This window comes from Pan paniscus, chromosome 3, assembly GCF_029289425.2.
Source record: "Pan paniscus chromosome 3, NHGRI_mPanPan1-v2.0_pri, whole genome shotgun sequence".
Taxonomy (NCBI): Eukaryota; Metazoa; Chordata; class Mammalia; order Primates; family Hominidae; genus Pan; species Pan paniscus.
The window spans coordinates 117112318-117138212 of NC_073252.2; the positions used below are offsets into that span (position 1 = coordinate 117112318).

Genomic DNA, 25895 nt, shown 5'->3' on the forward strand with positions numbered 1-25895 from the left:
ATGGTGGTGGAATCACACAGGAGAGGCAGCTGACTTGGTAGGAGGGGCCATTGGACTGAGGTCCTGAAATTTTGGTCTTAATCAAGAGTTGCCTTGAGAGAAAGCGAGTGGAGAGTGTTAAGCAGGAGTGTGACCTGATCAGATTTATATTTTGAACACACTGGCTGCTGGGTAGAGAATGGATTGGAGAGAGATAAGAGAAAGTTAAACTGAATGTTGGATCATTTGATTTGCTTTCTAGTACCGCTTTGACAACATTTTCAAAATGTGGGTTTTCACTTATTCTTTGGGAGAATATATAGCTGGAATAATCCAGCAAGTCTCAGGGTACTGTTTCAGGTTTTTAATCCTGTTTTGACAGTAGTTATTAGAATGTAAAATGCATTGGTTACTAAGTGGAACTGCAAGAAAAGTAGGAAAAATAGTCTGGTTGTTTTAAGACTGGGATCTTTAATGGCTCTTTTTTCTCTTTGAGAAGTCTAAAAAGACTGACTTTTAATAGGACTATTCAAATGTTCTTTTTCCCCACTCCTATGGGTGGGGCACGGGTAGCCTTGGCTTTCTGCTGGTGTTAATGTGAGTGGGTCTCTGTTGACCTGGGCATGACTCACTAAACTGCAGGGAAGGTAACACCAAGTGCTCCTTCCCTTGGGGTGAACGACCTGAGTTTGGGGACAGACTCTGGTCTCGAGCCAGTTATTTTACTTGTTTGAGCCTGACTATAAAATGAGAGGCATGGACAAGATGGTGTCTAAGGTTCAGTGCTGCTCTGACATTCTCAGCCTAGAGATGTTTTTCCTGCTTACCTGCAAGCCCTGTGGTGTCCTTGCCTGGCCCTAGGATTATTTATAAGCTCCAGTCTTCATTCATCTGTTTGCCCCTTTTTGGATGTGAACTCTATAACTGTGAGATAGTACCTTCTTGTTCTTTGTGTGGCACCCTTTCAGCAGCTAGTATGTCACTGGGCTGGTAGTTGATGCTGATTTTCAGAACAAAGAATGACCTTTGAATAGCCAGAGTATTGGCTGCCAGGTCTATAACCTGGATTGTTTTAATGAAAGCGCCAACAACAACAGTATTTTTAAAAATGGACTGTCTTTCGGGTTCATCAGACCTTTTTAAAAATGTCATTCCCTTCCACCCTTAAATCTTATAGCCATTTTGAGTAATTCTTTAAAAAAAAATCTCTGAAGAGGCCTATTCCTTGTACAGCTGAAAATCATTAATTATTTCCTGTCCTTGCATCAACTTCCTCTTGCCCAGAAAGGGTAGTTGAGAGTGTTTTCCTGACTTCTGGGAAGGGAGAACTTCCTTGTTCTCACCACTCTGCCCTTGGGCTCTAACCTCAAAGTGGTAGAGCAACAGCTGTACTCCGAAGAATGTTAATGTGAACCTTTGGCTGATGGAAGCAAAATTTTAGGAGTAAAAGTCACTTTCAGTTATGGCTGATGTAAGGTGTGGTTGTGGGATTGGGGGTAGGAAGACAGGAGTTCTGTAAGGTTTAAGTTACAGAATTAAAATTGTTTGATAGAAAAAGTACATGACATTTTATTGTTTTCTTAAACTAATTGTTTTTAGACAGGAGGCCCAGAGACCTAGCTTTATATCCCAGCCTGGTAAGAGCTTGAATATCTTGAAATTATTTGGTTTAAAAACCCTGCAGTCATATGTAAACAATGTATTCAACAAGTATTGGTGAGCACCTAATCAGCTAATATGCCTGAAAGGCTGTGTGGGATCCAAAAACAGTATCAGACTTAGGCCATGCCCTTTGAGTGTCTAGAGAGCTGCTGGACACATACAGAGAGGAGGATGAGGCAGTGAAAAAGTGTGCAAATCATGGGTGCCCAAAAGGATTCTCATGGGGAAAATTCACACAGCCCACAGAGGTGGGCTTCAGTTGGGCCTTGATGGGAGTGCAGCAGGATTCACTGAGGGGATGGAGTGGGAATGTCTTTCCTGGCATGATTAATTGCACAAGTCAGGGAGGGAATAAACGTCATCTGTTGGATAAAGTGAATCAAGGGTTCATCCTGGGGAGTCTGTGCAGAAAAGGTTAGGAAGCAAGAGAAGGGCAGAATTGTGGCAGGCTTAAATAGTATGATGAATTCGGACTTAATCCTCTGGGCAGTGGGATTCAGTGAAGGCTTTTGAGAAATGGAGCATCATGCTAAGATTAATGATGTTGGAGTTGTGAAAGGATGGCTTTTAGGTCAGCAGTGCATCTCTGGTGGGAAATTCAGATCTTAACTCTAAATTTCCCAAGTGTGGATGGGGGAAATTTTTCAAAACACTGACATTTTCAAAATCAACCCAATAGATCTTCACAGAATGCTTATAATGTGCAACACACTGTATTAGGTCTATAGAGGGGACAGAGAAGCAGACTGTACCCCAGGTAAGTTTTTTCTTTTTCTTTGTTTCGAGACAATCTCACTCTGCCACCCAGGCTGGAATGCAGTGGCGTGATCTCAGCTCACTGCAACCTCCAACTCCTGGGTTCAAGCGATTGTCCCACCTCAGCCTCCCGTGTAGCTGGGATTACAGGTGCGTGCCATCACACCCAGCTAATTTTTTATATTTTTAGTAGAGACAGGATTTTGCCATGTTGGCTAGGCTGGCCCAGATAAGTTTTATTGACAAAATTAGATTGCTAGCTTTTGGAGAAGACCAAAGAGCAACTGTTGAAAGGTGGCATTTTGTGTTTAAAATAAATTAAAAAAAAAAAAAACCTACTGTTTTTTAGGCTATAGGATAAGACTGTACTTGAGCTTTAACAATTTCAATGAGTATTAGTGGTGGGGGCACAACCTATTGGCTTTATTTACAAGGAATGTAAGTTTGATCCTTAATATTTAGGAGTTGAAAGTATTCAGTAAGGATGAATCATATGAAGCAATTCAAATGTTCACCTTTATATCCTGTACAACCCATAAATATTGAGTTGTTCATTCATAACAGCAGTTCTTAACATTCCAGAAGATATTTAAGCAAAATAGCCTGATCTGCCCTCTTAAAGGAATGGTTATTGTGTTTTTCCTCCAGGATTTTAGGCATCATGGGACCTATATCACTACTAGGATTAGATTATCTGTTGTGCATCCATAAAAACATTTGATTTGTGGCTGTTGAATTTTGGCTAAATTGTTATTGTGTCTATTGTATGAATTCATACTTTGTTACTTAGACGGCAAGTGAATTAAACAGTGAACTTAAGGGAGTCTCCCTTTTTCTTCAGGTATACCTAAGATATTTTGATACAGGTATATAATGTATAATAACCACATTAGAGTAAATGGGATATCCATGACCTCAAGCATTTATCCTTGGTGTTATAAACAATCCAGTTATACTCTTTTAGTTATTTTTAAATGTATCATTAAATTATTATTGACTACAGTCACCCTATTATGAGACATATTTTACTTTTAAGAAGATAGACACCGTGCATTTTAAAAGCAGTGACAGGTTTTTCTCAGTCTTAGGAATTCATTCATTTTATATCAGAAAACCCAAGGATGCCTTAGTATGTTCAGGCATGTTTCATACCTTTTCAAAGCAGTTTCTTTTTTTCCTGAGAAGGACCAATTTTCATGATATAATTTTATTTAGGAGATGGAGTGCCTTTCTTTATTCTGTGCTATTTGAGTTTTACATTAAGCCTATCTAACTCCTGTTCTTTTCCCTTTAGATTTGAGCTTAGAAGCCACTTTCATTCTGAAGCTTTTCCATAAGGTTGAGCCTAGCTTCTCCTGTGTGTTTCCAAATATCCCACACTTGTCCCATCTTAAAGTCATGGGTTCATTTTATAATCACTTATTTCCTTGTCTGTCTCCCTCACATGACTGTAAACTTCATACTGTCATGGCTGTTAATCTTGTTTATTTTGGTAAGCTCACACAGTCCTTGATAAGTGAATGAATAAATGCAAATTTTGCTAAATAACAACTTATTTATACCATTATTTTGGAGGCCTTCTTTTCCTACAGTTTATCCCTCATTAGATTTCAAGTAATAGGAACATAAACTTAGAAATTCACCATGGAAGACTTTGCATATGGGCTGCTAAAAGAAGTTTTTCTTATTTTTAGTGCCAGACTTTTCATTTGTAGCTCTCTCACTCAAAAGTCATTCAGCTTCTTGTAAGCATGCAAATTTGGAAAAAGGTAAGGGCCAGACTCAATGTACACACACTGATATACACTCATTGTATGCTTAGTGACACAAACTAGTAAGAGTTTGTTAGCTCTCTCATCTCTGAATGCTGTTTTAAAATATGTTATTACTGAAGACAGATAAAAAATTGAATACTAAAACTAAGCATGTCCTTAATGTGTAAAGTGGCTCTGAGACCTAACCCAGGACGTGGCTGCATAATATTTTAGCAGTGTTTTAACCTTATTAGTTAACTAACATTAACTAATAAGTCAGTAAGGCCAAGTTAATTATGTAAGTGACAGCCGGCAGGTATTATGTTAGAAGGTTTGGATCAATGAATAATTGTAATTGAAGCCAAATGTAATTAGTTATGTGATTTTTGAGGTGTTCAGGTGTAATTCCACTTGTGTTCCGTCTTGAAACTAAAGCACTAGGAGGGATTACTGACAAAAGGAAAATAGGCATAAAGATGCACTTGACTCATGTTTGAGTTGTGTTCAAATCCCCAGGTCACAAAAGAGAAACCTGGATTGCTTTATTCTAGAGAGACCATGCATGCTCTGCTGACCCTGCTTACCTGCCTCCAGAGTTTCTTCGCTCCCACCCTTCTCTGTCCCCACTCTTCTTGGCTCACAGTTCCGCATTCTGCTTTGCTGCTTCAGGTCTCCATGCGATAGTACATCATGTTCTCTTTGGGATTCTTTTGCTCCTTCTCAATCCAGCTAACTCTTACTTGTTTTTAGAACTCAGTTTAAGGCCAATAGCTGCAGGAAGCCCTTTCTGATCCCCAGTCTGATTTAAATGCAGCCCCCTCACCCCAACCTTTCCATAACATCTTTATTACGGTGCTTTCCACTTTATCCTATAATTTTTGCATTGCCAGTTTTTTCTGCTGGTCTTCTTAAGGGCAGAGATGGTCTTGCAGTACTTTGTTGAATGAATGAACAAACTTTGATTTTTAAAAATATTCTGTAGAGGTAGTGTTTAAAACCCACTAAATTTGGAGCTTTTATTAGCTATATATAGAACTTAAAAATACTTTCTAGTATATTGTATGTCAAAAAATAAATTGTTGTTATTTATAATTTATTTACTATTTCCCTTTCTTGTTTTATTCAAACTTTAACAGATCTTAAAACAGTATAGCTTTAGGTTTTGTGTAGTGGTCAAGAGGCTCTGGAGTTAGCCTGTGGATTTGAATCCTGGCACTGCCTCTAGTTGGAGGACTTTAACCTTGGTTTCCCCAGCTATAAATTTGGGGATAAAAATAATACGTTATAACATTGTGGTGGGCACTAAATGAAATAATACATGCAGGTAAAACTCTTGCATAGTACCTTCCTGAAAACACTGCTGACACCACTGACTTTTCCACCCTAGTTTTATGTGAACCCATGGAATTCATAGAATTGCAGAATGGTTTTATATTCTCAGAGCAAATGGTAAACTTTGTCAGTTCTCTAAAATGATCTGGAGGAATTGTAAATTAGTGATACTGTGCCACCTTTTATGACTCCAATATGGGACCTGCTTTATGTCTCATACAGCATCATGAGCCATTAAACTGGTAACACACGAGCCATACTATAATCTAAATGGCATAGCAGTCTCATCAGCAATGAGGCCCTGGGATGCAGTCATCACTGATGCTGGGGTACTCTTTTTTTCTTCCATTTCTCCTAAACTGGAAGGAGAATAGTTACCAGTAGGCTCTCCAAAAAGTTTTGGCATGAACTTTATGGGAACAAGTTTGCAAGCAGTATGGACAGGTGGAAAACTTCAAGGACTTCGTCAAGCTCATGGAAAATGTTGCTTGTAAGCTACTAGAAAATTACAGAAGTAGGCAGGCCACCTTTTTAGGAAATAGAACAGTAGAGGAGGGTGCCAAGTGTGACCTGCATGCACTATGCGCATAGACATAAATTCAGTGCTTGGGTATGTGAGGTGTGGAAGGGACATTTACTTTCACCACACCTGTTTCAGTCATTCATAGTATGACTACTAGCAAGGCAGGTTGTAGGCTTTGGAGCCTTCTTGCTTGTTCTAGATAAGCATCAGCAATGTTTTCTGTTAAAAATATTCTGTGACATTATTAATTACCTGGAGAGTATGATCTGGCACCACGTATTGCATGTCAAAAATGCTCACCACATGTTTTTGAGTGAATTACAATGGATGTTTTAAAATTAGAGATACAATAATATGGTTGCTGAATGATGGTTTTTAGGTAACAAAACGCTTTTTTTTTTTTTTTTTTTGAGACGGAGTCTCGCTCTGTCGCCCAGGCTGGAGTGCAGTGGCGCGATCTCGGCTCACTGCAAGCTCCGCCTCCCGGGTTCACGCCATTCTCCTGCCTCAGCCTCCGGAGTAGCTGGGACTACAGGCGCCCGCTACCACGCCCGGCTAATTTTTTTGTATTTTTAGTGGAGACGGGGTTTCACCGTGTTAGCCAGGATGGTCTCGATCTCCTGACCTCGTGATCCGCCCGCCTCGGCCTCCCAAAGTGCTGGGATTACAGGCGTGAGCCACCGCGCCCGGCCAACGCTTTTTTTTTTTTTTTGAAACAGAGTCTCACTCTGTCACCCAGGCTGGAGTGCGGTGGTGCGATCTTGGCTGAATGCAACCTCTGCCTCCCAGGTTCAAGTGATTCTTGTGTCTCAGCCTCCTCAGTAGTTGGGATCACAGGTGTGGTCTACCATGCCTGGCTAATATTTGTATTTTTAATAGAGCCTGGGTTTCGCCATGTTGGCCAGGCTGGTCTCAAACTTCTGGCTTCAAGTGATCCATCCACCTACCTTGGCCTCCCAAAGTGTTGGGATTATAGGCATGAGCCACTGCACCTGGCCAAAGTGTTTTTTAACTTTAGATGTAATATTTTCTGGCCTTGAAGGATGAGATATTTTGCATTGGTAAAATGTTGTGATTAAGTTAAGCTTCAAATGCTCAAGCAGCAAGTCTAAAAGGGTCTTTTAAGATTTTTTTTTTTTGGGAGGGGGTGGGTATTTCACCCAATTTAATTTTTGGCATGTGTTTTTTCTTCATCTTCATGTCAGACTACACCTGCCACTTCTGCCGCTACTTCTTATTCAGACAGCCTCTTCTTTTGCAGTCCATTGATGGTTTGCTGCCAGTAATTGCCTTTAGGTTGAGAAATCAATAATCAAGTTTGGGAAGATTTCTGTGTTTTTCAAAGGCAGGATTCTTAGTGAGGGTCCAAGGCATGTTGGGCCTTTATCCCAGCTGTTTTCTATGTACTTCATGTTTAGGGATCATGTCCCAAAGGATGGGTGTTTTTTACATTAGTCTCCACTTGATGAAAGTGGGCTTTACTGTAATATTTTTGCATAGGATGTTCAATACATTCATTGTTGATATCATTTAAATTTTTTCTCTCTGCTTTTTACACAGTCAAAATTTGCTGTGCGATGTCACAATTGTGGCAGAAGACATGGAAATTTCTGCTCATAGAGTGGTGCTGGCCGCCTGTAGTCCTTATTTTCATGCCATGTTTACAGGTATGAAATATTTTAGTTATGGGCATTTTAAAAAATGTATTCAGATCTGCTTTTCTTACCACATTTTCTTTTGTTATTAACATTTTACTTTTATGAAATGAAGAATTATAGTGGAAGAAAATGTTCTTGCTTTGTTCCAAATTCCTCCTCGTCTTTGTTTTTCATTGTTGGGGGTCAGTAAGCCTATACATAGGTACACTCACAATTTTATGCTCAACTTTCTCCCTGTAAGTTATACTTATGTGTATTAGTTCCTGCCATTTATAATAGCTTTTTGGCACTTTATTATTCTGACAAAAGGAAACCACTTTACATTTTTTAAAATGATTTTTACATTTGTTTCATCTAGTGTTACATTGAACAAAAAGATGTTTATTTAATATCCTTCATTTGGAAATATAAGAAAATAAAGCGATTTATCTACAAGCTTACGTTTTACTTTGGCAACTGTGAAAATATATAGAATGATTTTAGTACTTCTGGAAAAGAAGTAATTTATGTCTGTCACACTTGAATCCCTTACTCTCATTCTTTTTTAAAATATACTGTACAAAGAAATGAAGTTTTTATCTGTTACATCAATGAGTTTATAATCTTAGGGTATTGGTATGCCAAATAGAAAATACAAATAGAAATGTAGTTATACCAAAAGGCAAAAATACAAAGCTCTTCTTACTTTAGAAACTATTAAGTATTTCTGGTGCTACTGTTTTACTAGATACTTCAAGGCATACAAAAACAATGTGAACATGCTTCCTGCCCCAAAAGCTTCCTGTGTAGCTAGGCAGATGGATGTGCACCCTTTAATAGGTAATAGTGTATGGAAGATCTGAGTGCTCACAGCAGTGGTCAGACGTTGAGGGCTGTGATGGGCAGCACTGAGAGAAGGATTTCCCCAGACCTGATGGATTGAGGGGTTTACACAGATGAAGATGAGTGTAGAAGGTCAGATGGAGAAGACGGACTGAGTGAAAACTTTTCTGGGTGTCTTGGGAGTAGTGAGGAGACCAGAGCCCTGCTCAGTTTTCAGCCTTTTATGATCTTGCTGTTCCAGAACAGAGTTAAATAATCAGGAATAAAGAAGGATAGCAGGTGGGCTCTGAGCCAAGTTTGGGAGGGTTGCCTTTCAGCTGAGAGCTGAGGTTGATCTGACAAGTCAATACCCGTAAAGTGAGACTAGTCAGATTTTTATGTCTTGGGGTTCACTCTAGTCTCTTGATTTACATCTTATTTATTACTGCTGGACACTTTTCTAGAGAGAGAGAGTCTCTAAGGCTTGTAAGAGAAGGATTCGATCTGGAATGTGCTGGGCTACTTTAGGAATTCCCTTGTAAAGTGCTGTCCCCTTGGTGGCCTTCTTTCAGATGACACTGCTGTTGCCACTTACTTGTTGGAACTACTAGGTCTTTGGAAAACTTAATCTGTGCTTCAGTTTCCCCATCTGGAAAATGGGAATAATAATATTACCCACATCCTAGAGTTTTTGTAAAGATTAAATGAGAACATATGTGTGAATTTCTTAGCACTTGACACATAGAAAATGATCAGTTAATTTTGACAGTAATTATTATGGTCATCATCACCATTCTTTTTTACTCTAACTTCCTAAATTTCTTTATATTCTGTACAAGATTGGAAAGCTTTAAGCTAGGCTCTTTTTTTTTTTTGATAAATGTTTTATTGTCCACAGAGTGACAAAAATAGAGTGATTAACTTATACCTGTAAGATAAAGGTTAGTTTCCTTTCCCCTCAAAAGGCTTTGGAAACTTAGTGTCTCCAAACTCCCTGAGCCTTAGACATCCAGTGAAATGGATGCTAGGTAGAGATAGGAGAGCTTATTATGTCTTTAGCTCTCTTTTCTGTTTGCTTTATAATCTAAACTGCATTTCGGTTTCCCTCTTCTGTTTTTGTCTAATGGTTCTCTATGCTTCATGATTTAGCTGACGTGGTTTATGAATATGTGAGCTTTTCATATTCATATTCATAAAGGGAATGAGGCATTGAAGACATTCTGATTTTCTAAGTATTTATAGTGTATTACAACTAACTAGTAGGTAGGTGCTTTTGCAGTTCAACTGGTTTCTGTCTGAGAATATACCTTTTATGCTTAGTCAAATTTTAGATTGCTATGTGCTAAAGTACTTGAAAATAGGAATACTATGTTAATTTCTGGCACATATACAAAATGTGAATTGAGTACCTAACTTTTTTTTTACTAGTTTATTGAGGCATATTTTATATATCATAAAATTTACCCATTTCAGGGCTGGATGCAATGGCTCACACCTGTAATCCCAGCACTTTAGGAGGCTGAGGCAGGTGGATTGCTTGAGGAGTTCAAGACCAGCCTGGGCAACATGGTGAAAACCCATCTCTATCAAAATATAAAAAATTAGCTTAGTGTGGTGGCCCTAGCCTAGAGTCCCAGCTACTCAGGAGGCTGAGGTGGAAGGATCACTTGAGCCTGGGAGGCAGAGGTTGCAGTGAACCAAGATGGTGCCATTGCATGCTAGCCTGGGTGACAGAGTGAGAAAAAAAAAATTACCTATATTAAGTGCACAACTCACTGATTTTTAGCAAATTTACTGAGTTGTACTGCCATCACCATAAATCAATTTTAGAACATTTTTGTTCTCACATAATGTTTTTGAGGTTCATCCGTGTCGTAAATGTTTCAAAGGAAGGTTTGCTGTTCTTATTGCTAAATAGCATTCTGTGTGGATAGACCGCTTTTGACTTTCCATTTACCAGTTGATGGATGTTTTTGTGTTGTTTCAATTTTTGGCTATTATGAATAGTACTGCTATGAATATTCATGCGCAGTTCTTTGTGTGGACATATATTTTTATTTCTCTTGGGAGTAGATATCTAGGAGTGTAATTGCCGGGTCACATGGTAAATTTATACTTTAAAAATTCTGCTAAGCTGTTTTTCCAAAGTTACTGTACCATTTTACATTCCTACTAGCAATGTTTGAAACTTCCTATTTCTCCACAACCTTGCCAACACTTGCTACCGCTTTTTAAAAAATTATAGCCCTTCTAGTGGGTGTTGAAATAGCATAGTATTGTAGTTTTAATTTGCATTTTTCTAATGACCAATGATGTCAAGCATCTTTCTATGTGCTTATTATTTAGGCTAAACTTTTATGGTTTTTCAGCAGTAGATGTTATTTGACTTTCTAGCAATCTTTGTACTGTTTTTTTTTTCTTCTACTTTTGAATCTACTGTTTAGCCAACAATTTGGCAGAAATTAGATAAAAAAGATAAAGGCCACTTTGGGAAGCTGAGGCAGGTGGATCACGAGGTCAGGAGATTGAGACCATCCTGGCTAACACAGTGAAACCCCGTCTCTACTAAAAATACAAAAAAAAAATTAGCCGGGCGTGGTGGTGGGCACCTGTAGTCCCAGCTACTCGGGAGGCTGAGGCAGGAGAATGGCGTGAACCCAGGAGGTGGAACTTGCAGTGAGCCGAGATAGCACCACTGCAATCCAGCCTGGGCGACAGAGCAAGACTCTGTCTCAAAAAAAAAAAAAAAAAAGGTAAAGGCAGGGTGCAGTGGCTCATGCCTGTAATCCCAGCATTTTGGGAGGCCAAGGTGGCAGAATTGCTTGAGCCCATAAGTTCTAAACCAGCCTGGTAGAAATAGGGAGATCTCATCTCTAAAAAGATTTTTTTAAAAATTTACTGAGCATGGTCACACGTGCCTGTATAGTCAGTCCCAGCTACTGGGGAGGCTGAGGCAGGAGGATCGCTTGAGCCTAGGAAGCAGAATTGCACTGAGCTGAGATCATGCCACTGCCCTCCACCTGGGCAACAGAGTGAGAATGTGACCCTGTCTCAAAAAAGGAAAAAAAAAAAAAGAAGACACGGGGATTGGGTCTAGGTAATTTAGTGTATGTAGACTCATTTAAGTATTTGCCAGAGTATGAGTACTTTGTTTCTTTGTTTTTCATGGTCTGAAGCCCTGCTAAGCTTTTTTTTTTTTTTTTTTTGGTAAAAATTATGGTGAGGTTAACAAGTAGACCATTGGATGCTTTCATTCCACCAAACATCATGTACATTTACATTCTCTTGCTCAGGGACAGGGAGTTTCCCTACTCTTCTTTTGTTTTCCTGTGACTAACCTATTAGGAAATGGGGAATATGCAGATGTTTTTTGTTGGGTCTTACTTTTAATCTCATAAACTGTAAGTGAAGTTTTCATTTAAATTATATCACCTAAGAAATAATTCTGTTACTCGTCATAGTTCCAAGTATTTGAGTAGAGAAGGGAAGTGAAAAGTAATTCTGTGATGTAGTCACAGGGTTTTACTTTGTGAAGTATGGGCCTATTTAGAGCAAGGCCAAGTTGTTTAACTATTACTTAAGAAAGAACATACCAAATTGGGTTCTTGTGTTTTTAGATTACTTCTTGGTTACAAATGTGGCATTTAGAAAGCTGTTTGCTTAACACATACTTTGAGATTTATTTGTGCCACAGGCTAACATTTCTGAAATCTGGTGGGAAGTACTGAATACGAAATTTTTATTTTTAGCCTTTTTTTTTGGTGTGCTTTTTGATTTCTTTTGTCATATTGAACATGATTCTGTAAAATAAATTAGAATAGGAAAAGACAGATTATTGTTTGAGTGACTAAGAAGTAAGATTTTAAAAAGCTATATACATGGTTATGTTTGTCTAAGAGTCATGCTTTCATTCATCAAGGAATATTTATTGAGAATCTTCTCTGCTAGGCATTGTCCTAGGCTTTGGGGACTAGAGTGATGAATAAAACAGATAAGTTCCTGTTCTCATTATTCTAGTTAGGAAGAAGAAGAAAGGTTAGACAGTAAGTAAACACACAAAAGATAATTTCTGGTATTGATGATGGCTCTGAAAAAAATTAAATAGAATGTTGCACAAAGAACTTAAGTTGGAATGCTTTAGGCTGCCTGTAACAGCAAACTCCACTCAAACTGGTTTAAATACTAAGAAAGCAGGCTGGGCACCAGACGTGATTGGATCTACAGCTTGAAAATTTCATCAAGAATCTTCTTCTGTCTCTCTACCCTTCTATCCTCAATAAAAATATCCTAAGGTTTGTTCCTCTCCTAAATGAAAGATGCCTGCAAGAGTGGACCCAACATGTCAAGGAAGGAGGACTCTGTCTTTTAGGAGCTAAGAAACCTTTCTCAGAAGTTACCCAAACCAGACCAAAACTGGCAGGGCAATGCAGTTACCATGTTGGCCTTAGATTTGCTGTAGAACTGGAGAGTTACATACTCTGACCATCATAGAGAGTGGCTGGTGGGCCACCAAGGTCACCTGGCCAAACTGAAAATGCCTGTGTGTCAGTAACTGCTTTGTAACCTAAGAACAAAAAGGTGGTAGTGATTAGAGTAGATGACAAGTGGAACTTGCAAAGTAATGGAATAAGATTTATTAAACATAGCTATAAATTTGTTATTTATTTCTTAGAGTTTCAGCATAGTCAGAGTTTCTGTGTTACACTTTTATTCTTTTTTTCAGATGTTTTGTGTGCTAAATAACTGAAATTAGAATCATAGAATTTTTAAAATGAAATGAATTTTAGCGTTTATCTTTTTAAACCTATTCACTTTTCATTTATTCATTGGATAAATTCATTTTGCAATGGATAAGTGAAGTTACCAGTTTATGTTGGGCTTCAGGAGTCCTGATTAAAGATCCTTGAGATGGAATTTTTTTTTTTTTTTTTTTTTTGAGATGGAGTCTCGCTCTGTCACCAGGCTGGAGTGCAGTGGCATGATCTCAGCTCACTGCAGCCTCCGTCTCCCGATTTCAAGCGATTCTCCTGCCTCAGCCTTCTGAGTAGCTGGGACTATAGGCATGCGAGATGGGAATGTTTTTAGCCATATATGTATTCTTACACTTCCATGTTTTGGAGGACTTCCTTTTTTTTCTCAATAAAAGTAGATAGGAGACAGGGTGCGGTGGCTTATGCCTATAATCCCAGTACTTTGGGAGGCCAAGGCAGAAGAATCATTTGAGGCCATGAGTTCAAGGCCGCAGTGAGCTGTGATTATACAATTGCACTTCATCCTGGGCAACAGAATGAGACTCTGTCTCAAAAAAAAAGGTAGAGATGATGTGGTATTTGCCAGTGAAAGTGTTTGGCTCACTCTGTAATGTATAGTGATGTTCAATAAATGTTTGTTGACTGAAATCCTACATAGCTAGAATATCCATGTTTAAGACTAATTTTAAAGTGCCATTAGTTACGTTAAGTAAAAATGCTATATTTTATGTATTTATTCAATTAATTTATTTATTTACTTATTTATTTGGTGAGATAGAGTCTTTCTCTGTCACCCAGGCTGGAGTGAGTGGTGTGGTCTTAGCTTACTGTAACCTCCACCTCCCGGGGTCATGCAGTTCTCCTGCCTCAGCCTCCCACGTAGCTGGGATTACAGGCATGTACCAGCATGCCTGGCTAATTTTTGTATTTTTAGTAGAGATAGGGTTTTGCCATGTTGGCCAGGCTGGTGTTGGACTCCTGACCTCACATGATCCGCCTGCCTTGGCCTCCCAAAGCGCTGGGATTACAGGCGTGAGCCCCTGCGCCCAGCCAAAATGCTACATTTTAAATTGGCACTTGCTTTACTTTTTATTCATCTAGTCATTTACTTATCTAACCAGTGTTTATTGGGTATCTACTAGATGTCAGACATGTTATACAGAGATAAGAAAGGCTTCATCCCTGTTCTCAGTGAGCTTAAGAATTCAGAGGAGGAGAACTAGGTAAAGAGTTGATTATGACAGAGTGGATTTGCATGAGGTACCCAACTGTACCTAATCCAGCCTTGGGCCACCAACAGATAAGGCTACCTAGAGAGGTTCCAGTGGAGATTAGCCTGGGAAATGAGTGGGTGGGGAGACAGAGAGGACAATGTTCAACAAGAGCATCAGGGGTAAGACATTGCTTAGTGTCTGCAGAAAACAACAAACAGCTTCTCAATAATGTATTTCAAGTTTAGAAATAGCGGGAGGAGAGAGAGAAGGCTAGACAATGAATCAGGGGCTGGACATGTGTGCTTGGACTGGGAGAAACTAAAGGATTTTTGAACTCCGTGCTCAAATTTGTGGAGTCAGTACTGGAGGCAGGAAAATATTTAGGAGGTGGCTACATTGGTGTGAGCAAGAGATTATAGGATCCCCAATGGTGAGAAGGTGAGAAGATTTATTTGAGATCTATCCAAGGTTAATTCTGCAAGTTTTAGTGAACTGTGGGACTGGTGGGTAAGGAAGAGGAGAGAATCAAGGATGACTCTCACTCAGGGTTTTAGTATAGGTGTTTGTATGGATAGCATAATGTAGCTTCAGAGTTCTGATATAAGCTCAGAGTTATGTGATCAAAACATAAACAAGAAACTATAATCTCTATAGAGACTATGGGAGGTTACAAATGGTAAGGATAAACTATGTACAGTATCATTGGATAGCCTAGTTTATTTTCTGTTTGTTTTAAATAGGACAGAGTCTTGCTGTGTTGCCCAGGCTAGTCTTGAACTCCTGGGCTCAAGTGATTCTCCTGCTTCAGTCTCCCTAGTAGCTGGGATTACAAGAGTGAGCCACAGCACCTGACTCTCATTGATAGTTTTTAAAATGCGTTAGCAATCAGAAATCTCACAAAGCCATACTGTTTAAAGATTTCCTCTGAAAACACAGCAAAGGGCAAAAACTAAGGTAATAATGTAACAACTGGAATTAGATATAAATAACTTTTACAATACTCTTTAGTATGGGCTTTGATTCATAGTAATTAGAATTTTTAAACCATTAATACAGTCATGGGCACATTTTTTGTTTTTCTTACTTTTTTGTAAATTAATATAAAAATATTAAAATGTTTTCAAAACAGTATATAATTGAAATTGAATTTATTGAAAGCAGATACAGTTTTCTGGGGAGAAAAATAATCTTAAAAATGACAAATATTTGAACTAGCAAAATGCATCTTATAGCAATACCTTAAAAACTATAATATTAAAAACTGTTTGGCAGATAACTAATTATTTTTCAGTCATACATGTAAATTAAAGTCCCACTTGGTTTTGCCTAAGGTAAGTCGTGCTTAACTGAGTACTGGCTGTTTGGCTTTGTGCTCATGTGGCCCCAGGCCCTGAAGGGCTTTGCATATTATTGGGGCTCTGTAGGTGAATCAGTTATGGCCTTTGTCTCAAGTCCAAGTGGGAATCACCAGAATGTCTTAACTTTTGGCACAAAAGAGGCTTCAGTTTATACAGACTATCAGTTTATACCCCAACTATTCACAGGATCCAGCAAGAATAGGATAGAGAAAGGTGCCTTATATGTGGCTGAAAACTTATTTTTCTGTATTCCTTGACCTTCCTTTTTCCCCCTTTCTGTAAGCACGGGAAAAACATTTGCTGTAGCACCAGACATACAACTCAGTCCCCTTTCATCCTGCTATGTAGGTATAGGTACATCTTTCTCATTAACTCTCCTACTTCCCTTGTCATACAAAGAGATGTTTTTCTTCCTGGGAAGTAGCAGGGTAGTTTTTTGGGATATTTTAGCTCTGAGGTGAACAGCTTCTTTCTGAGATCTTGTCAGAGATAATCTCCAGGGAAGAACGTGGTTAAATGTACACCACTATTGTTATTTCTCTTTTCCCAGGGTTTTGTTTACAAAGGAATTTTGTGTAATTATGATTTCCCATAGACTTTTCTGATAGTTTATGGTTGCTGACAGTGCATTGTATCAGAAAAAGAAGTGAGCTTTCAAGAAATCTTGAGGCTATGTTATGGTTTAATAAGAGATGCTGGGTTAAAGTGAAGGTGATGAATAGTGGCACGTTCTCATGCTTCTTTTACCTTTGAAACTTAGTGAATTCTAGAGCCAAATCTTTTTTTGCCCATGGCCCTCAGCATTATTCTTGGACTGTCCTTTTACTTTTTAATTGAATCCCTCCCCACCCCCATTCAATTGCTTGTGTCTCCATGTATCATAGTTCACTTATGTTGTCACACCTCGGTGCTTAAACTTGCCTCCTACTCTCCCCAAGTCTCCTTGGCTTAGGGACCATCCCTTCTCTTTCCTCCTTCCCTATTTCTTTTCCACAAGTGGGTATTAGGAAGAAAGTCTTGTACTGTTTTTTTAGCAGGCAGTTTTGTGGAAGGATACCTGGTTTTAGTAATAAAGCTGGTATGGAAATGACTTCAGCGTGAAGTTGCTGCAGTTGACAAACAGGAACTGAATCTGAGGTAGAAGATCTCTGTAATAAGCTTTGTTATTGACTAACTCTTTGTTATTATTGTGATCCCTGTTATGCCTTGCATTCTCTAAGCATCATAGGTAATTTGTTTTCTCGTTGTCTCTGGCATGAGGATTGTGACCTCTCACTGAGGGTGGAGCCTCTGTGTCTGGTGCAGGCTATGCATGCCCCGGCAGGCATTTGTGTGTTTGTTGAAGGAGTAATGCTAACCAGGTGGGTCCTTTTCAGCAGCCGTTCATTGCTATTAGCCAAAGGCAGTAACATCGTTACTCTTCTAGTCATGACTAGAAATCCATAAAGACAACAAATGCCCAAAAGCAGGGACAGCCTCAGCTACTGATCCTATAGCCACAAGAATAGTTCATGCAGCTGGACATATGGCACGTTCATTGTTGTGATATGATTTTCAGGTGCAAGTGGGTAACAAAAGTACATTTTATGATTTGCTCAGGTAAGCTTTTGGAAGAGGAAGGGGAGTGTTTTCGGCCTGCAAAAAGCGGCTGATTATGCTGCCTGTTGAATACAGTGAGTGGCAAGAAGATGTATCAATGTGCATTGGCACTGGAACTTCCACAGCAGTGTCTTGCTGTAACATCACTCTTATTCCTTTGTGTTTTAGGTGGGATGAGTGAGAGCCGAGCAAAGAGAGTTAGAATAAAAGAGGTAGATGGCTGGACCCTGAGGATGCTAATTGATTACGTTTACACTGCAGAAATTCAGGTTACAGAAGAAAATGTACAGGTGAGAGTAAACACTTCACACCATCTAGCTTTTTATGCATACAGTTTTTTTAAATAAAAAAAGCACACCCACACAGTATACATTTTTCACCAAAATAATAGGATTCATTGTGAAAATTGTATTTCTAAAAATATTTGGAATGATTATACCTTTTTAGTAATGTTTCTGAGTTCAGTATCTTTTATATTCTTTAAGATCTGAGATACAGATCCTTTAGTTCTCTGAATGATGCTTGTTCTTTCATGAAAACACTGTCATATTCATTTATAACTGTTGATTGATGCTGCCCACAATTTCTCTTTATTCCTTGGAAGGATATAGTCTACAAAGAATGTTTTTGACTGCCAATATTCTTTATTTCTGTCTTTTTTTTTTTTTTTTGATACCCAATCTTGCTCTGTCTCTCAGGTTGGAGTGCGGTGGTGTGATCATGGATCACGCAGCCTCGACCTCCTAGGCTCAGGGAGTCCTCCCACTGCAGCCTCCCAAGTAGCTGGGACTACAGGCATGTGCCACTATGCCCAGTGAATTTTCTTATTTTTTTTGTAGAGAGGTCTCACTATGTTCCCCAGGCTGATCTCAAACTCTTGGGCTCAAGTGATCCGCCCTCTTCAGCCTCCCAAAGTGCTGGGATTATAGGTGTGAACAACCATATGCCCAGCCTATTCTTTGTTTTACTATTTGAGCATCCTCTTTAAGTGATTCTGGAGTTTAGGTAAAAGTTGATATTGCATCTTATATTCTATAAAGAACAAATGTTTTATGTGTGTTACATAAATGTTTAAATAATACAGATGGATGTGGAGTAAAAGGTGAAAATCCCTCTTCAGAAAACGGACCTTCTCTTCGATACCCCAGTTCACATACATTGATTCACTTCTTCCTCTCTAGAGGGCAGCTTCTGTTATGTACTGTGAATCCCTTCAGACCGTTTTCCATGCATTTATTCACACAAACGTACACACAATTTTTTTACATAAGAAATACTATACTTGTTCTGAAACTTGCTTTTTGAACTGAGCAGTGTCTTAGGGGTCTTCACACATTAGTGTATATGGGTCTAACTCATGTTAATCAGCTATATATATATATAGTATGATTTTTCACCTGTATAAAAACAGTGCAATGAGTGGACATTTTTATATTTGCATCCCCAAATTTTATAAGCTGGATTCCTCAAAATGGAATTGGTGAATCAAAGAGTACATGCATATATTAATTTTTTGATAGCAATGCCAAATTGCCATCTGAAAATGTGTGTTTATTTATATTCCTTCTAACAGGGACACTGTGTTTTGAGGACAACAAAAATAACTAGGACTAAATTCTTAAGAAATAATCTTTAAATTCTACTTGCACAAATAGGAAGTTGTTGGTTCAATCCTTATCCCTGCTAACTAGTTGAAATATGCTACAAAATGAATTCGGAGACTGAAATCTTTGCACTTGTTAAGACATGCTATCGATTGTTCCATGTGAAATACTGGCCGTAGTAAGGCCTCCTGGTGATCTTTCCTAGATGGCCTCATTAGCTTTTGCTTAGAAGTTCCAGTTATGAGGTAAGGCATTTGAAAAACCTTGGTCAATATTGGGGTTGTTTCTAAATGTATGCATCAGATGCTAGATGAACTTTTTTTTTTTTTTTAACATGGAAGAAAGTGTTTGGTATATGTCATGAGATCACTGAACTAATACGTCATCTCATTCTGGTCTTTTAGGTACATTTAGACTATTTGCTAGATTCTGGGGCATTGTTTTCAACAAGAGTTTATCTTGGTTTCTTTTTGTTCATTCTTTTTATTCATTTTAGTGCATGGGCCTCATTATGTCCTTATATTTGACCTTCAACAAATGAATTACTGATTTCTTTGATTCACATAATGGGCCACATGGGAGAAAATTGAGAAAAATCCTTTAGGCCTTAGAGACTAAACTGTGTGAATTCAGCCCTGAATGTTGTTTGTAGTAGTTCTTGTGGTGGGGACATGGGCCTATTAGGAATTAGGAGAACGCCTCTCATGTTTCTTTTAATAACTATCATGTTCCAGTCCTGAAATATTAGTCATCACAGCCTTTCAGAAAACTCTTGCCATCCTAATTTGCCTCTTGTGTATATATTGCTTAGCTTTTAGAATATGCAGGAATACATTCTAAGAGTTACATTTGGCAGGCTTATTAAATGCTTAATATTTGTATAGTTTTGTTTTGTTTTTAAGAGGGAGACGGATATCTCTTCAGCATAGGGCTATCATGGTTTGTAAAGCTTTCTTTTATTTTCAATTGAAAAATACTTGTTTTGGAAAAGGCAGTTGAGAAATAAATTAGATTAAAAGTAGCTACTTTTTCCATGACATGTGTTTTTCAATGAAAAAAATAAGACTATACCATATAAAGATACACCAGACTCCTATTTCCTGCTTTGTATATTTTTTGTCAATCTATATTTTGTTAAATCTTTCTTGTAAAGTGTTGTCCACCTTAAAGAAGAAGGTGTCTGTTGTTATTAATGTTAAGCTGAAGTTTTAAGTGGCCCTAACTGGAAGCCGTGCTCTGAATTTATATGCCCTGAAGGTGCTGACAGTGGGAACAGAAGTTTCTGTAATTCAAATGTTTCTTGGTGGTGGTATATTTTTCTCACTGGACCTAGACTCAAATCTTTTACCAGGTGACCTCCCTTTTGTAAGTTTCTGTTTTAGTAGTAAAGTACAATATTGGGCTAGAAAGTATCTTTGGGATTGCATGTTTTGATGTAGAATCATTGTGCTGTAGAATGCTGAGGTCCAGCCATCTGTTGGCAGTCAGTTGGCGACAGAACAGGGCTGTAACCCTGGTTTCCCAGATTACTAGTGTAGGGTCTCTTCCATGATACCATATGGTCTCCTTATTACACTAATTTTAAACAATATAATACCTATTTGAAGTGAAGGTTGTTAACTTGGAGTCAGAATGAGAGAATGAGTAATTTAAAAAATTAACTCCAAAGAAGGGACTATTGTTATTATAGTCCCTTCTGATTTATACAAGCAATAGGGCTTGAATTCTTGGCCATTCCAGGTTTCCTAGCTTTTCGTGTGTTTGTTGCTGCTGTTGTTTTTTTGTTTGTTTAGGTTTTTAAACTTTGGCTTTAAGTTTGGATATTTGGTTTTATTTATGGCAAAATTGGAGGATAATTTGAGCTAAATGAATTTACAGTTTTTTTTTAAAGGGAGATAAAAGGAGAACCAATATTTTACCTATGACTACACTTGTAATTCAACTTTTTTGTTGTTGTTGCTGTTGAGTGAATTTAAATTTAACTTGTGTCTAGAGTTTCAAAGCAAACTTTATGAACTGCATAAATCTGGGAAATAGAGAAAATACAGCCAAAGGCTATTGAAAAGTATGCTCTTTGACATTTGGTGGTTATGGACACCTTTGAGAATATGATGAAAAACTGTCAACCCTTTTCTAAGGAAAGGGCACATTAGCTTATCTACACAAAGTTTTGCATACATTTTCAATACACTTTCAGAGAATCCATGTACCTTGCTGCTTGCCCCACCTTCCACTGTTAAGAATACTTGGCTTTATTTTTAAATTTTTAAATTTTTTTATTTTATTGAGACAGAGTCTTGCTCTGTTGCCCAGGCTGTGGTCAGTGGTGTGATCTTGGCTCGTTGCAACCTCCGCTTCCCAGGTTCAAGCAATTCTCCCACCTCAGCCTTCCAAGTAGCTGGGACTACAGACATGCACCATCACGCCCGGCTAATTTTGTACTTTTAGTAGAGATGGGGTTTCACCATGTTGGCCAGGCTGGTCTTGAACTCCTGACCTCAAGCAGTCTGCCAACCTTGGCCTCCTCAAGTGCTGGGATTATAGGCATGAGCTACCACTCCCGTCCAAGAATACTTGGCTTTAGATATAAAAAATATAAATATGTAAGTGTGTGTGAGTCTGTGTGTGTATGTGCGTGTATGAAGGATTTTCACATGGGTATATCTCTAGTTATATGCTAAGCATTTTATATGTAGCTCATTTGATGTTTTTGCCTCCATATAAGATAGGTGTTACCCCAATGTGATTGAAGAAATAGGCTTAAGAAGGTTAAATAATTTGCTCAACATCACACAGCAACTATTAAATCGTCATTAGTATTGCTTACAAAGAGAGTTTATAAATTCAAAAATGTAAATGTCTTTATAACTGAAAATTTTTTTTCACGATCCAAAAGTTATTCAAGGTACATGCTATGTCATTAGATGTGTTAATTAACACTTTTGGAGAATCCTAAAGGATCTTGAACTTCTTAAAGCATTTACTTCATTGCTAAATTTGTAGTTTTGTTACATGAGTTTGACTTCTCCACCTTTGGGTATTTGTTTTGGCTTCCTAAAAGTAGGTAAGAGTTTCTCACTTGATGTAAGTGTTAAAAACAAAGGTAATGCTGTTAATAAACAGTGCCCATGAAAGTAAATGCTCTCATTCCTAAATTAATATTATGAGTACTCATCTACAGATTCTTTCCATATTAGAACTGTTATCATCTAGAAGAATTTGAGAAACATCTGACAGTTTTGAATGGATAGGTTTTAAAAAGTTCATGAAATATATGTTGGATGAATTGGAATTATTTGAGACAGACACTTTCTATCTCTTTAGAAATGAAACAAAATTTAAATGAGAGTTTTTCAAGGGACATCTAAAATCAATTATTGGTAATAAACAGACTAAATGTTTAACACAGTCTCAGTATAGTAGAAAATTCAACATAGTGTGTCCATTTTATTGGTGGTATAGGGCAGGTTGTTGTTGTTTTGCTTCAAACTAGAACTGCTAGGAGTATGCTGTATAGATAGTGTTTTACTCTGCATGTTCCCAAAAGGAGGACATCACACGGAGGGGCTTACATGGTACCAGGCCTGTTGACATAGTTGAAAAAGCTTTAAGTTGGCTTAATCAATAAAAAGCCAGCCAAAGTAGGGAAATCACCAAAACAGAATACATGTGTACCCTAAATATTTTAACCTCAAACATGTAGGTTTACAATTGTACTCCAATCTTTGTTTGTAAAACTAAGTATGGTAAGCTGTTTCAAGAGCCACATGTCCTTTTTTGCACAAACCATACCATAATCATGCACCAACTATAATTTCCAGGCTTTTTTTTTAAGTGCAGCAAGAACTGAGACACTTGAAATCTCAATGCAAAATCTTCTTTGAATTATACAGTTTCTCTTTCATTCCTCCCATGTCTAATTGGATTGAAAACATTTATTTTTTTTTCCAGTAACACGTTGATCAAGCCACTCCAAAGCAGCCAACTTAGTTTTCATAGAAAGAGCTCTTTTTACATTCACATTTCATTGAATTCATTTACTTAAATTGTGTAATTTCAATAAGTGCAAGTGTCATAAACAGATGTGGGAGCAAATCCAACATGTATGAGTTGGTAAAATGCATCCCAGCTGGAGGAGCAGACGTGTGCAAGCACAGTAGAGTGTAGTTACTGAGGGCATGGAGAGAGTTGGTTCATCAGGTGAGTAGGTAAAGTGGATTTTGGTGAAGAGTACTTTTGCTTTGTGTATTTCTATATTGTGTGGGTAAACATTGAAATGAAATTCCCAATAGGTGGAGATTTGTTTTAAAAATCTGTCTTAAAAATATTTAAGACACCCTATCAGTTAAACAGTCATTGATGGAATATCTGATAAATACTCGGTCCTGGTGCTACAAAAAAAAAAAAAAAAAATGAACAGGGAACAAAGTAATGAATAGAGTATATACTTAGACTGGGTTTGGATCTTGGCTTTGCTGTTTAAATGCCATGTGACCTTGCCTAAGTTGCTTAACCTCTGATTGGCATTGGAGCTTGAGCCAGAGATGAGTAGGGCTAGGCGTAGGAGCACTGACCTGATGGAGCAAGCACTCAACAAGTATTTTTTTTCTGTTTGTGGTTTGTGTTTGTGTTTTTTTTTGAAATTTTCAAAAAATAATTTTAAAACTGAGGGTAGGCTGGGCACAGTGGCTCATGCCTGTAATCCCAGCACTTTGGGAGGGATGCCAAGGGAGGCGGATCACCTGAGCTCAGGAGTTCAAGGCCAGCCTGCCCAACATGGTGAAACCTCATCTCTACTAAAATTACAAAAGTTAGCCAGGCGTGGTGGTGCACACTTGTGGTCCCAGCTACTCGTGAGACTGAGGCAAGAGAATTGCTTGAACCCGGGAGGTGGAGGTTGCAGTAAACGAAGATCGCACCACTGCACTCCAGCCTGGGCAGCAGAGTGAGATTTCATCTCAAAATAACAATAACAAAAAAAACTGAGGGTAGCATGCAGTCCAAACTGAAATGTTTAGAGGTGAGTTACAGATTCAGGTCTGAATGAGATGCTGCAGAGAGCCTGGCAGCAGGACTTTCGTGGTGTTGGTAGTGGTGGTAGCATATACTCTTAGGCTGATGGCAGTGCCTTTATCCAGGAAGAGCTGCCCTGGGTGAACACTCAAGCCTATAGCTCTTATGTTTCTGGCTTGTCTAGAAAGAGACTTGGTAAGGGCTGGGCAATTGTAATGACCACAACCAAGTAATTTTGAGATTGTGGAGGGTCTGCATTCCCGTAGGAAACTGGGCAACAAACCCAGGATCTGGGGCTTGTTATGTGGGGCATTAGGAGTCATGCTGTGGCTTGGCAAGCATGAGGGTACTTGGGGGAGCACATCACGTTTAGGGCAGCAAGATTAATGCCAGACTGTAAACACTGATATGGTGCCCAATAAGCTTTGTGGTATTGGTCAGGATTAGTTTAGGACCGAATTAAACTGCACTTGAAGATCTAAGATTTGTAAGACCTGTAGCTGGATCAGGCCAGATCAGGTACGGATGAAGAACCACTTTACTGCTTTTTATACATGGCTTACCCTTTCCCTTCCCTATATCTAAGCTGTTGAGCTTACCTCTTTTTTTCACTGCCAGTATTGATCCTGATGAATTTCATCTTTCAATCAATAGTTTACTAAATATTTATGGGGTATCTATTCTATGCCAGACACTGTTCCAACCATTGGTGTTACAATGTCAGGCAGGATAGATAAGGTCCTTGTCTTGAAAGGCTTTACATTGTAGAGGAGGGGTAGGGACGAGACAAATAATATACCCATAGATAGAGAAACAGGTGAATTTTACCTGTTATTCTCTGGGGAGGAGTCATTTGAGCAGAGACTTGAATGAAAAGAAGGGAGTGATGTAAAAATAAAGGCAGAGAACATTCCAAGCAGAAAGAGCAAAGGACCTGAGATGTGAATAAGTTTGGCGTGTTTTATGGGCCAGAAAGAAAAGGGCGATTATTATTTGAGCAGAGTAAATGATGAGAGAGTGGAGAAAGATGAGATTAGATTAGAAAGGTAAATAGGGCCAGACAAAGTGGGTTTGTAGACTATGATAAGGAGGTTTGATTTTGTTCCAGTTGTAGTTTGGGCAGGGAATTCATGTGTTAGACAGTTTGTTCCCCTTTCCCATCTGCTAGCTGGAGGATGGACTGTGGGGGCAGTAGAAGAAGTTGGAGGCCCTTTAGATACCTGTTGGGGTAGGCTAAGTGAGAGACTAGTGGCTTGGGCCTGGGTTGTTGGCGTGAGATGGTGAACAATAGATTTGGGAGATATTTGGAGGTAGGGCCAATGGAATTTACTAATGGATTTGCATGACGGGATGGAGGAAGGAGAATGATCAAGAATGGCTCCTGCATTTTTGGCCTGAGCAACTGGGTGGATTATAGTGCTGTTGTCTGAGATGGTGAAGACATGGGATGGGGACATATTTTCGGGGTGGTGGGAATTAATGGTTCTATTTTGGTTATGTTAACTTTTACCACTTGGGCTTACAAGTGGAGATGCTGAATAGGTTGGTTCTGTGATGGGAAGGGGTCAGGTTAGGGAGGTAGATTTGATGTATTGGTGGCATATTGAAGTGGATGAGGTCACTTTAAGAGGTAGTGTAGACAGAGAAAGCAAGCAAGCCAAAGAGTACTGGTGATGTAGGAGGAAAAGCAGGTGTATGTGGTGTCACAGAATGCTAGTTCTAGAGAAGAAAGTGCTTCAAGGAGACAGTGTTTGGCTGTGTCAGATGTTCTTGATAGGTCAAGAAAGTGAATTGAGCCATATCAGTGTAGGTGTCGCTACATTCATTTGCCTGAGACAGTCCTATTTTATGCCTGCTAATCTGGTGTCTTCTCTGATTAGTGTTTACTTTA

The 25895-nt window shown here is 38.6% G+C and overlaps 1 protein-coding gene across 11 annotated transcripts in view; it reads left to right on the forward strand.

Moving 5' to 3' along the window:
• The window catches only part of LOC117980048 (kelch-like protein 2), a 105087-nt gene that overhangs the window by 35326 nt on the left and 43866 nt on the right, over positions 1 to 25895 (forward strand). For 10 of the 11 annotated variants that reach the window (XM_055111784.2, XM_055111786.2, XM_055111785.2 and 7 more), the window contains 2 exons: positions 7567 to 7673; positions 17556 to 17677. In XM_055111784.2, the coding sequence (XP_054967759.1) occupies positions 7567 to 7673; positions 17556 to 17677 (229 nt within the window). The remainder of the gene's footprint in view (positions 1 to 7566; positions 7674 to 17555; positions 17678 to 25895) is intronic. The other variant, XR_010112014.1, reaches the window with a different exon arrangement.